Source organism: Gorilla gorilla, chromosome 22 (genome assembly GCF_029281585.2).
Source record: "Gorilla gorilla gorilla isolate KB3781 chromosome 22, NHGRI_mGorGor1-v2.1_pri, whole genome shotgun sequence".
Lineage (NCBI taxonomy): Eukaryota > Metazoa > Chordata > Mammalia > Primates > Hominidae > Gorilla > Gorilla gorilla.
In genome coordinates this window covers 20,194,490-20,208,789 of record NC_073246.2, presented here as the reverse complement: position 1 = coordinate 20,208,789, position 14,300 = coordinate 20,194,490, and the positions used below count along the sequence as shown (strand labels likewise).

Sequence of the window (14,300 nt, the reverse complement as noted above, 5' to 3'; positions counted from 1 at the left end):
TTGAATTCTTCCAACAAAATGCTTTGGTTCTAAATTTCCATGACTTTTACTGATTACCACTCCATAATTTCTGATCAGTTTTTCCCACTTATGTTATTACATACCTCCTAGTCACTGGATCATTTTACTTTTTAATATTTTCTGATCAGTTTTTCCCACTTAGGTGATTATATACCTTTCAGTCATTGGCTCTTTTTACTTTTTAATATTTTTTCTACTTAATTCCTCAAGTGAAATTTATAATAGTTTCATATCTCTAATATGGGACTGTACTGGCAGAGAATCTCCTTGCATCCTTGTGTTTATAGTAGTTTTAGAAATTTTATCTTGCCTTATTGCATTCAAAATTCATTATTTGGGGAGAGATATCATCAAGATGACTGACTTGAGACACACAGCAGACTTGCCTCCTCCACAAAAAAAGACCTAAACATCAAGTACATAACTAAATGTCAAACAGAGCCTCTATGGGAAAATTCTAGAATCCAGCAGGGTAGCAACAGAGACCCTCTGAAGTTCAGAAGCTTAAGATTGCAGCACAGTGAGGGAAGCAAGGCAGCTGGCCAGATCAACTCAAAGCCAGGAGAGACTCCCCCTTGCAGGAATTAGGTAAGTAAGAGGTCTTCAGCAGTCTACATTCCCACCACAGACAGCTGCAGCCCAAGCCACAAAAAAAGCCCCTCAGCTCTCACAGGCCCTGAGGATAGTATAAGGAGCTGCCAGGACATCACACAACTGCATTGTTTCAGAGAAGGAATTAGTGCAGGTTCCCACCTTTCAGTATCCAAGTTGCTGTAGCACACCACTATTTTCTGAGTAAAGCCCATACTAGACTACATCCTGCCCTGAAGCCAAATAGCTCTTGCATTTCCAAATCCTCAGGGACCCACCAAGATCCCCCCACATTAGTGCAGAGAGCTTCAGGATTGCAACCACACCACCAGGACCTGAGCCCATGCAGTACCCTATAACCCAGGATAGAGACAGTCCAAGCACATCAGGGAGGCTCTCCTGAGAACATAGATAACTAAACTGAGCTCCTCAAAGCCTGAAAGCCACCTACCTGAGGCCACTACCACCAAAAGCAAACCTACCTCCCTCCAGCACTGGAGTCACTGCAGGCTTATGCATCCCACTTGGGGTCTTGAGGAGCAGTCTGTCCACCTTGCCACCCATCCCATTGGTGCTGATGCACCCTACACAGAGGCTGATGGAGCAACCCCACTTCCCCACTGCCAATACTACCAGTGCTTATGGGTACCACTCATAAGCCCAAGGATAGACCCACCATTGACACTACCAGTGCCCATGCACATCACTCTGGATCCTGAGGACTGGCACAACTGTCCTGCTGCCCCTAATGGTGTCTGTGCACCCTGCTCAGAGCCTCAAATATGAGACCAACAGGGGCCTGCCACCACTAATGCTGATACCTGTAAGTGCCATCTAGGGTCCTGAGGACCAGCTCATTTGGCACACCCATTGACAGCAAAGCCTTACCAGAGTATCCAAACAACCACAGCCTAAGACACTAAAGAATTCACAGACATAACCTGTGTTGCTTATAGCCAAATAAATCATACTAAGACTATACTATGGTACCTAACCAGGAAGAAAATGAAAGCACTCTATCTAATTGAGAAGACTGAAAGAGAGAAGTCTCTACAGAACCCACTCCATAAAACTAAAAGAAGTGACAATTACACAAGATGTGCCCATATCAACATAAGGAAGTAAGAAACATCAAAAATTAAGGAAACATGATATCTCCAAGAGAGTACAATAGTTTTTCAGTAAGAAATCCTAAAGAAAAGAAAATCCATAAAATGCCTGAGAAGGAATTCAAAATCATGATGTTAAAGAAATGCAGCAACATATAAGAGAATGCAGATAAATAATATTTAAAAATCAGGAAAACAATGATCTCAATGAGAAATTCAATAAAGAGATATAAAAAGGGACCAAACATAAATCGCAGAACTGTAGAATTCAACAAACAAAATTTAAAAATACAATTGAGAGCTTCAACAAAAGACTAGATTAAGCAGAAGAAAGAATTTCTAAACTTGAAGACAAGCATTTTGGAATAATCCAATTCGACTAAAAAAAAAAAGAATTAAAAAGCATGAAGAAAACCTATGTGACACATGGGACACCCTCAAGTGAACAAATATTTTCAATTTTGGTAGTTCCAGAAGGAGAAATGATGGAAAAAAGCAAAGAAAACCTATTTAACAAAATAATGGCTGAAAACTTCATAAGTCTTGCAAGAGATATTGACATCCAGATACAGGAAGCTCAAAGAACCACAAATGAATTGAACCCAAAAAGATCCTCTCCAAGGCACATTATAGTCAAACTGTCAAAAACCAAAGACAAAGATAATTCTAAAAACAGCAAAAGAAAAGCATCAAATCACATACAAAAGGATTATCATCAGACTAATCACAGATATCTCAGCAGAAAGATAATGGGATGATATAGTCAAAGCGCTGAAAGAAAAAAACTGCGAGCCAAGAATACTATATCCATCAAAGCTATTATTCAAAAATGAAAGAGAAATAAAGTTTTCCATGAACAAACAAAAATTATGAGAATTCATGACTAGATCAGGCCTACAAGAAATGCTTAAGGGAGTCCTATATCTGGAAATGAAAGAACAATATCTACCATTGTAAAATACATGTAAGTATAAAAATCACTGGAAGATCAGATAAATAAATGAAAAAGAAATCAAACATTGTTAGTACAGAAAGCCACCAAATCACTAAGATAAGAAATAAGAGAGAAAGAAAGAAACAAACAAAAATATATAAAACAAGAAGAAAACAATTTTTAAATGACAAGAGTAAGTCCTTACCTATCAATAATAAGTCTGAATGTAAATAGTTTAAATTCCTCAATTAGAAGATATACACTGGCTGAATGGACTTAAAAGTGACTGAACTATATGCTACCTACGAAAATCTCACTTCACTTGTAAAGACACACATAGACTGCAAGTGAAGGGATGAAAAAAAGATATTCCATGCAAGTGGAAACCAAAAGCAAGCAAGAGTAGTTATGCTTACATAAGAGGAAATGGACTATCATATACAAAAATCAAATTTAAATTATTAATAACTTAAATGTAAGACCTGAAGCTCTGTAACTACTAAATGAAAATATTGGGACAGCACTTCAGGACATTAGTCTGGACAAATATTTTGGGGGCTAAGATGTCAAAAACACAGGATACAAAAGTAAAAATAGACAAATGGGATTACATCAAGCTAAAATGCTTCAGCACAGTAAAGCAACAATCAACAGAGTGAAGAGACAACTTACAGAATGGGAGAAAATATTTGCAAACTATCTATTTGACAGGGGACTAATAATTTTAATATATAAGGAACTCAAATAATGCATCAGCAAAAAAAAATACAACTAACCAATTAAAAATGGGCAAATGAACTGAATAGAAATATCTCAAAAGAAGACATACAAATGGCCAACAGGTATATAAAAAATGCTGGATATCCCTAATAATCATGGAAATACAAATCAACACCACAATAAGACATAAACTTATCCCAATTAAAATGTCTATTATCAAAAAGACAAAAAATAACAGAGTTTGGGAGGATGTGGAGAAAGGGGAACTCTCATACTCTGTTGGTGAGAATGTAAATTTGTATAGCCACTATATAAAACAGTATGAAGGTTGATATGGTTTGGCTGTGTCCCCACCCAAATCTCACCTTGAATTGTAGTTCCCACAATATCCATGTGTCTTGGGAGGGACCCTGTGGGAGGTAATTAAATCATGGGGGCAATTACCCCCATGTTGCTGTTCTCCTGATAGTGAGTGAGCTCTCTTGAGATCTGATGGTTTTACAAGGGGCACTTTCCCTTTTGTTTGGCACTTCTCCTTCCTGCCATCATGTGAAAGACATGTTTACTTTCAGTTCTGCCATGACTCTAAGTTTCCTGAGGACTCCCCAGCCCTGTGGAACTGTAAGTCAATAAAACCTCTTTCCCTTATAAATTACCAAGTCTCAGGCAGTTCTTTACAGTAGCATGAGATTGGACTAATACGGTAAATTGATACTGCAGAGTGGGGTGTTGCTATAAAGATACCCAAAAATGTGGAAGCAACTTTGGAACTGGGTAACAGGCAGAGGTTGGAACAGTTTAGAGGGCTCAGAAGACAAAAATGTGGGAAAGTTTGGAACTTCTAAGAGACTTTGAGGGCTAGGAAGACAGGAAGATGTGAGAAAGTTTGAAACTTCCTAGAGACTTGTTATATAGCTTTGACCAAAATGCTGATACTAATATGGACAATGAAGTCCAGGCTGAGGTGGTCTCAGATGGAGATGAGAAACTTGCCGGGAACTGAAGTAAAGGTTACTCTTGCTATGCAAAGAGACTGGTGGCATTTTGTCCCTGCCCCAGAGATCTGTGGAATTTTGAACTTGACCAGTGGAAGAAATTTCTAAGCAGTGAAGTGTTCAAGAGGAAACAGAGCACAAAAGTTTGGAATTTTTGCAGCCTGGCAACGAAATAGGAAAGAAAATCCCATTCTCTGGGGAGAAATTCAAGCTGACTGCAGAAATTTGTGTAAGTAATGAGGAGCCCAATGTTAATCACCAAGACAATGGGGATGTCTCCAGGGTATGTCAGGGACCTTTGTGGCAGCCTCTCTCATCATGAACCTAGAGGTCCAGGATGAAAAAATGGTTTTGTGGGCCAGGCCCAAATCCCCCCTACTGTGTGCAGCCTAGGGACTTGGTGTCCTACATCCCAGCCACTCAAGCTGTGGCTGAAAGTGGACAAGGTACAGTTCAGGCCATGGCTTCAGAGGGTGCAAGCCCCAAGCCTTAGCAGCTTCCACATGCTGTTGAGCCTGCAGGTAAGGTACACAGAAGTCAAGAACTGAGGTTTGGGAACTTCTGCCTAGATTTCAGAGGATGTCCAGACAGAAGTCTGCTGCAGGGTAGAACCCTCATGGGGAACCTCTGCTAGGGCAGTGTGGAAGGGAAATGTAGAATCACAGCCCCCATACAGAGTCCCCACTGGGGCGCTGCCTGGTGGAGCTGTGAGAAGAGGGCCACCATCCTCCAGACCTCAAATGGTAGATCCACTGACAGCTTGCACAGTGTACCTGGAAAAGCCACACTCAATGCCAGCCCGTGTAAGCAGCCCAGAGTGGGACTGTACATGGTAAAGCTACATGTGTGAAGCTGCCCAAGGCCCTGGGAGCCCACCTCTTGCATCAGTGTGACTTGGATGTGGGACATGGAGTCAAAGGAGATAATTTTGGAGCTTTATGATGTGACTGCCCCACTGAATTTTGTACTTATATGGGGCCTGTAGCCCCTTTGTTTTGGCCAATATTTCCCCATTTTAAATGGGTGTATTTACCCAATGCCTGTACCCCATTGTATCTAGGAAGTAACTAACTTGCAGGCTCATAGGTGAAAGGGACTTGACTTGTCTCAGATGAGACTTTGGACTTGGACTTTTGGGTTAATCCTGGAATAAGTTAAGACTTTGGGGGACTGTTGGGAAGGCATAATTGGTTTTGAAATGTAAGGATATGATATTTGAGAGGGGCCAGGGTGACATGATATGGTTTGGCTGTGTCCCCACCCAAATCTCATCTTGAATCGTAGTTCCTATAATCCCCACCTCTGTTGGGAAGGACCCAATGGGAGGTTATTGAGTCGGGGGGGGGGGGCAGTTACCCTCATGCTGCTGTTCTCATAATAAGTGAGTTCTCATGAGATCTGATGGTTTTGTAAGGGGCTTTTCCCCCTTTTGCTTGGCACTTCTCCTTCCTGCCATCATGTGGATAAGGATCTGTTTGGTTCCACTTCTGACATGATTGTAAGTTTCCTGAGGCCTCCCCAGCCCTGCAAAACTGTAAGCCAATTAAACCTCTTTCCCATATGAATTACTCAGTCTCAGCCAGTTCTTTATAGCAGCATGAGAATGGACTAACACAAAGATTCCTTAGAAAACTAAAAATAATACTACCATGTGATCCAGCACCCCCACTGCTGAGTATATATGCAAAAGAAAGAAAATCGGTATATCAAAAAGATATATGCACTTCCACATTTATGCCAGCACTGTTAACAATAGCCAAGATATGGAACTAAACTACTTGTCTATAAACAGACTAATGAATAAAAAAAATGTGGTATATATTGTAATATTATTCAGCAATAAAAAAAGAATGAAATCCTGTTGATATGGTTTGGATCTGTGTCCCCACTCAAATCTCATCTTGAATTGTAATCTCCACGTGTCATGGGAGGAACCTGTTGGGAGGTGATGGGATCATGGGGGTGGTTTCCCCCATGCTGTTCTTATGATAGTAAGGGAGTTCTCACGAGATCTGGTTGTGTGATAAGTGTCTGGGACTTCCCCGCTTCTCTTTTTCTCTCACCTGCCACCTCATGAAGAAGGTGCTTGCTTCCTTTTTGCCTTCCACCATAATTGTAAGTTTCCTGATTCCTCCCCAGCCATGTGGAACTGTGAGTCAGTTAAACCTCTTTCCTTTATAAATTACCCAGTCTCAGGTATTTTTTTATAGCAGTGCGAAAACTGACTAATACGCTTGTCATTTGCAACAACATGAATGAGCTTGGAGGACATTATGTGAATGAAACAAGCCAGGCACAAAAACACAAATACAGCATGTTCTCACTCACATTTGGAAGCTAAAAAAATGAATCTCCTAGAAGTAGAGAGTAGAATTGTTGTTACCTATGAGTGGGAAGTGTAATGGGGAGGAATAAATGAAGAGAGGCTTGTTAATGGGTACAAAAACAGTTAGATAGAAGAAATGTGTTGTAGTGGTTTATAGCATAATGGGAGGACTATAGTTATCAAAAATTTATTGTCTATTTTAAAATAGCTAGAAGAAAAGATTTGGTATGTTCTCATCACAAAGAAATGATAAATATTTGAAGTAATGGATATTCCATCACCCTGATTTAATCATTATACTTCATATGCATATATCAAAATATTACACGTACCCCATAAATATGTACAATTGTTATGTATCAATCAATCCAACAAACCATAAAAAAACAAGAAAGAAAGGAAGGAAATAAGAAAAGGGAACATAAAGTAAGAAATTAACATATAAGAGAAGAAATAATGTAAATGTATATTTTGCATATCTTAGCATTGCAAAAAAAGGAAAAAGATAAATAATACCAAAGGAAAAAAATTATTTGGCTCCAAAGCTAAACAATATTAAAAACCTCTTTGTTAATTGCTTAAATGGAGTTTAATGATAATTTCACCCAGATAAAAATGTCACTGTATCCTCCCCATGCAGAGAGACCAATTTAGTTAAGATTTCCCAAGAAGTTTGAGAGTAAACTCATAGATAGAAGTAGCGAGTTCTCCAGATGTATGCCTCTTCAGGATTAACCAGTGTTTGATAATAGTTAGGGCTCCAAATTCCAGAACCAACCAAATCCTTCAGAATAACCATTAGGAGGAAACCCAAATCAAATGGCAAATTCAAGAATTAACTTGGTCCCTGAATCATCGATGACTTAAGGACAAGCTAAATATGCTAAATATAAGACTGAAAGAAAAAGCATTAATCTGGATTGCTGTTCAGATGTAAGTATATATTTCAACTCAAACTAACTTAACGCCAAAGACAATACAGTAGCCCAAAATACCTGGGAGTCAAGGAATTGAACTAAATTTGAAGAAGGCTGAATGAAGGGATTTAAAAGATATCGTCAAGACCATGCCTCTTTATATATCTCTCTGCTATGTTTCATCTTATTATTAGACGTATTCCTTCCACATAAAATAAATTCCTGCAAACCTGATTGCTCCTGCTTTCATGCTGGAGAAGATCAATTGCCTATCTCCTGAGGTGGAAGTTTGTAGGTAGGAGGACTAGCCCTACCTGGACTGCACAAGATTATCATAGAATGAAAGAAGAGGAGTTCCCAAAGCAGGAGATTCTGATAAAACCTTTTTTTTTTTTTTCATGTTTGAGAAAGGAAATAAGCCTGAGTTCTCTCTTCCTTTTATGGATTACCTAAAGTGAGTTCAAACTGGGAGACAATTATGAGGCAAGACGGCTGCCAATCATGGACAGTCACAGAACAAAGTAACTTCTTTGTGAAAATTATTTATTTAATTTTTCTTAGATTTATTACAGTTGTTTTATCATGAATGTCTTTGCTTATATTTTCTTGTTAAATATCATTTTGGTTTACCATTTTTATCCTTTTGGATACTATGTTTTCCTCTAACTGTATGTATGTATGTTGTTAATTTTACACTCTTATTATTTCTATACTATTTTTTAAAGAATCTTTCAAACAATGCAGCTGTGTGTGAGATTGGTCTACGCTGTAAGTTAGGGACATAAGGTGACTATCGCCTAAGTGATTCTGGCTCAGTTCAAATGTTCTCTGTACTAAGTTGGCCCTGATAAGACTCTTCTAGTAATTAACAATACCTAGAAGAGTACTTGGCAAATTTTAGATGTTCGAGACGTACGTGATGAGTCTATAACTGCTGTTCCTGGTTCTTCCATATATGCATTCCTTAAGTCTAAAATTATTTTACATATTCAGTGAAAGTAGATTGCTTCCTCAATTTGCAAATGAAGAGCTAATGGCAAGATAGGCAAAAAATCTCTCTGAAGACAATAAGTGATTGAATCAGGCTTATAATATGTGTAGATAGGTTATAATCTGATTGAATAGACATTTATTGGCGTGGGGAAGAATTTCGCTAGGTGCTAGAGAGATTGAAAGATAATTAAAACACTAGTCTTATCCATTCTAAACATGCAATCTAGTAGGAAAAATATGGAACAAACTGAACCATATTATAAAACAATTACTACTTAAAGTAACGAGAAAGGTCAGAGGAAGGTGTGATCCAATATAATGAACAGACATGATAAAGCTTTAGAACTAAGGTGACTTTCAACATTTCTTAATGGATAAATAAGACTTTTGAAGGTCAAGAGGGGAGAATATCAGGCTAATGTAATAATACAAGTCAAAATTTAAACCAGTAATAAGGAAATTGGATACAGGGAAGAAATAGGTGGATGACAAAGTTGGCATTGCAAATTTATTAGAGTCTACGGATAGAAAAAAAGTGACTTTAGACTCATTGAACTTCTTGAGAAAAGACTTGGCATTGTTCCCCACATATTTTAGAATTTCTGGCTTGCACCTTCCCAGTATAGAAGAAATAGTTATTAAGATGAAAAAGTTATTAAGGGTCTTTCCCTCCTTCCCACTTGTCAATCCAGATCACTGGAAAAAACTGGTGGGGATAGTGACTGCCTGAACTCTAACATTTGATAAATAAACTCATTTTGACTTGACTCATTTCCTATTTGCTGGTCTCAGCTCTTTTTCCTGCTGCCTCAATTTTATAGATAAAAACCCCTATACTGGTATACAGTCCTAATTGAAATCTCTATTGACTATGCTAGGTGGCTTTGAAGATACCCAGCCATAATTCAATCAGATGACCCCAAGTTCTTAGTATCTAGTCTTATTTTCTCCATCCTTGTTCAAGTTTATACTCCAATCTCAGCTGGGCATCCTTTACACCCAAGTCTACCTCAGAGTATTTTCTTTTCTTCTATCTTTCCATTAATTTCATCCACCCCTAATTTCATTCCCAGTGAATGACTAGAAGCATGCTACTGTACTCAAACCCTGTTAGTTGCAATAACTGAAAAGTGTTTTTTGTGTCCCAACACAGGCAAAACAGAACTGGGCAATAATAGCATTCGGTTGTTTAGTTGGTGTATACTAAATAAGAGAAAATGCGCAGTACCTTTGGGACATTTTGTTTGGATTCTAGGTCAGGAAAGATTTCTTTCTACCTCCTTAGAAAATGTGGGCATTTTAACATTGATAATAATCATTTCATAAGCAATAAGTAATCTGTACTGGTACAAGCCTTATGGTTATTAAAGGTTGAAAATGTCCAAATAACAATCTAAACCAGTAAAGCTGACTAAATTATAAGAGTGTCTCAAAAGATGTATCTTCGATCAGATCATTACTTGCAATTCCAGTAACATATGCTGAAAGAAGAATTGTTCATATGTCAGATTTGGACCCAGATCATTTGTTTGACATTACCTAACTACTTCGAAAACAAACAAACCATCACATCTCCATCTCTATTAGTGTTTCCTAAATGCTGAATGCAATCAATACAAGCAATTGCTCTTTAAATGATAATGCCATCACTTCCTCCAAATAACATGATGGACATAGGCTTTTTGCTTTCATCTTTGTTTGTAGTTCCAGCTAAGATAAGCATGGTATTTACACATCTCATTGCGGGATTATTTCCCTTGGAGAGAAATGTTTCAAATATGACATTGTCATAGAAGAATATCAACACACAATTTTTATATAGATGAAGAAAGAATCAAAGAAAGAGATGAATTTAGAAATTCTCAATTCAAGTGAATATTTACAGAAAGCTTTCTATAAAACTTTTCCTGATTAAATTTCAGGTATTACATATTGTCCCAGTTAATTTTTTATAATTTACTTTTCAAACTATAATGTAGATAAAGTCTGAGTGTGTTTAGAAAATTGTTTAGCTGTGCCTTTATTTATTAATTATTGTAGTTTAATAAATTTGTACATCCAATGAAAACACCCAAAGCCTCATGAAATTTAAATAATATATAACAAAATTGTAAATGCATGTTTGTACTGCTTTAAGTCTAAAGGTATAGGCTTTAAAAATAAGAATTCACTTGTTTCTATTTGTTTTTCAAACTAATTCTAAATTTGTCCGGGTTGTCATGATCAAAAGTAACCTTTTCAAACTATGATGTGTGGTTCAATACTTGTATCTAAAACCAAAAAGAGTCTCTTATTGATCTATTGATTTCTGAGAGCAATTATGGTGGCTTCAGACATCAAAATTGCTATTAACTATGATATTGTTTGGGCAGTGGCAAAGTCATGCTATTCGTTAACATTCAGACTGATATCGATTGGATTTTTTTCAACAATAAATATAAACATATTAGACATCAGTGTTCAGCTATTTCTTTCTGACAGTTATAACCATAGCAAAAAGAAAGATTCAAAGCATGTATTAAATGACCATTCCCATTCCCAAAGCAAAATTAATTACTGCTTTATTTTTGTCCATTTAGTACTCTGCATATGCTTCTAATGGAACATTTATTGTGTAACAATTATGATTTATTTTTCTGCATGGATTCTAAGTTCTTCAAATTTCACTACCACTCTCAATAGATAGACGCTCATATATTCATCATGCAATAACTGTTTTCAAATGAATAAATTTATGGTGGACAAATAAATAAAAAAATGCAACTAGCAGAAACAAGCCTAGAGAGGCACGATCAATAAAACTTTGTGCAATGATTGAAAAGTTCCAGGTCGGTTCTGTCTAATACAGGAACCACTAACCATATGTGACTATTGCACACTTGATACATGAATTCTTCAAAATTGATGACTTTTGCCATCATGATTAATTAGTAAGCCCCAGAAGTGGGGGGAAAAAAGTAAAGTAAATGTGAAAGATAGTAATGGCCAATATGGTTGGCAACTGAAAAGCAGTGACTTATCAATCCATCTTGAAACCTGTGGGTCTCAGGCATAGAATTTCCAGAATGTCCTAGTCTAACTCACAATGTCCCAAGACCACCAAACCTCTTCCTGACCTGTTGAGATTCTGATGCTAACTTTTTCCTTTTGGACTCATTGCTGGGCCATTGATTGTTTTTAATTTGACATGCTTTCCTCTAGCTTAAGTAACTCATTCATTCAATAGTTATTGAGTATCACCTATATGCTGTTCAGTGTCCTAAATACAGGTACAGATCTGAACAAAACAGAAAATCCGTGCCTTCTAGAGCTCAAAACCAGAGAGGGGGAATATACAGTAAATGAAGAGACTATGTAATTAAAACACATTTTATGCTACTGAATGACAAGTGCTATGGAACAAAATACAGCAGGAATGTGGCCAGGGTGTGAGTGTGAGTGTGTGTGTGTGTGTCCATGTGTAGGATGCAAGGGAATAAAATATATAAATATTTAAAGGAAAAGAGGCAGGTGTATGAACAGGAGTGGTGAGGCTTGGGTGGGAGTCTTTGAGGCAGAGGCATGCCTGGTTATTTTGAGGCAAGTCAAAAGTAATGTGTAGCTGGAACAAAATTCAATCAGGGATGATAGTAGGAGGTGGTTCAGAGAGGTAACAAGTGCCAAACAGTGTAAACTTTGAAGGCCATTTTAAGGACTTTAACTTTTATTCTGAATGTGATGGAACAACTTTGGAGGAGTAATGTGAGTTTTGATAGAGTTACTCTGACATTCTTGCTACTGTGTTGAAATAAGACTGTGAGGGGTCAAGAGCAAAAGTTGCTTTTGCTTCTGTTTAGTAGTTCATGATTAGGAGACTTTGCAGTAGACCACGTAAGAAATGACAGCAGCCTAACCAAGGTAGTAGCTGTGGAAGTGATAAGGAGGAAAAAATTTCTAGGTGTTTTTAGGTACAACAAATGGATTGGACAGACTGGATGGGTCTACTGGAGATGTGAAAAGAGGAGTCAAGGTCTTTAACCTGAGCAGGCAGAGCAAGATAATTGAATACAAGACTTCACCAGTTGTCCTCCCCACAAGAACATCACATTGAACAACTATCCACACAAAAAAGCACCTTCATAAGAACCAAGCTAGGTGAGCAATCACATACCTGGTTTTGACCTCATATCACTGAAGGAGTCACTGAAGAGAGTAGGAAAGAGTCTTAAATTGCCAACACCACCTGCATCCCATCCCCCAGGCAGTGGCCATGTGGCACAGAGAGAGAATCTGTGCACATCAGGGAGGGGAAGTGCCATGATTGTGGGACATTGCATTGGAACTCAGTGCCGCTCTGTCACAGCAGAAAGCAACATGGAGCATAACTCAGCTAGAGACCACAAAGGGAGTGTTTAGCCCAGCCCTAGCCAGAGGAGAATGACCCATTCCAGCAGTCAGAACCCGAGTTCTGGCAAGCTTCACCATCCTGGGATAAAGTACTCTGGGATGCTAAATAAACTTGAAAGGCAGTATAGTTCACAAGGACTGTAATTCCTGGCAAGTCCTGGTGTTGTGTGGGGCTCAGAGCCAGTGGACTTAGGAGTCCTTGCACCACTTATACCCCAACCCAAGGCAGTTCAGCTTGCAGCTTGCAGCTCCAGGAGAAAATTCTATCTTCCACTTGAGAAAAGGAGAAAGAAGAATAAAGAGGACTTGGAACTTGGATACTATCTCAGCCACAGTAGAATAGGGCACCAGGCAGAGTCCTAAGTCCTCCCATTCCAGGTCCTAGCTCCTGGACAACATTTCTAGACACACACTGGGCCAGAAGGGAACCTACTGCCTTGAAGGGAAGAACCCAGTCCTGGAAAGATTCCTCATCTGCTGTCTAAAGAGCCCTTGGTCCCTGAATAATGAGCAGCAATACCCAGGTTGTACTTGTCAGCCTTGAGTGAGACTCAGAGCTGTGCTGGCTTCAGATGTGTCCCAGCACAGTCCCAGCTGTCATGGCTATGGGGAGAGTGTCCTTCAGCTTGAGAAAAGGAGTGGAAAGAGTAAAGGAAACTTTGTCTTACAACTTAGGTACAAGCTCAGCCACGTGGGGTAAAGCACAAAGCAGCCTCTTGAGGTTGCCAATTCTAGGCCTTGGCTCTGGGATAGCATTTCTGGACCTCTCCTGGGCCAGAGGGCAGCCCACTGTCCCAAAGAGAGAGTCAGAGGCCTGGTAAAATTTACCATAAGCTGGCTGAAGAGCCCTTGAACCTTGAGTGAACATCAGCTGTAGCCAGGAAGTACTCACTGTGGGCCTGGATCAGTGGCAGCCACGAGAAGAGACTCCTCTGCTTGTAGAAAAGGGAGGGATGAGCAGGAAGAACTTTGTCTTGTGGCTTGAGTGCCAGCTGAGCCACAGTAGAATAGAGCACCACACAGATTTCTAAGGTTTCCAACTCTTGGCCCTGGCTCCTGGACAGCATCTCTGGATCTGCCCAGGGCCAGGGGGATCTTGCCACCCTGAAGAAAAGAACACAAGCCTGGCTGACTTTCACACCTGCTGATTGTAGAGCCCTAGGGCCTTGAGCAAACATAGGCAATAGACAGGCAATTGTTACCATGGGCCTCACATGACAGCCAGTACTGTACTGGCTTCAGGTATGATCCAGCACAGTCCCGGTGGTGGAGGCCACAGAGCTGCTAGTGTAACCCCTTCACAGCTCC

At 39.1% G+C, this 14,300-nt stretch overlaps 1 protein-coding gene across 1 annotated transcript in view; it reads right to left on the bottom strand.

The window, feature by feature from the left end:
* Positions 1-14,090, bottom strand: part of CHODL (chondrolectin) — a 58,509-nt gene extending 44,419 nt beyond the window's left edge. Inside the window, exon 1 of the mRNA XM_055374034.2 lies at positions 13,885-14,090. Within this exon, the coding sequence (XP_055230009.1) occupies positions 13,885-14,059 (175 nt within the window). The 5' untranslated portion in view covers positions 14,060-14,090. The remainder of the gene's footprint in view (positions 1-13,884) is intronic.
* Positions 14,091-14,300: the final 210 nt, after the last annotated feature.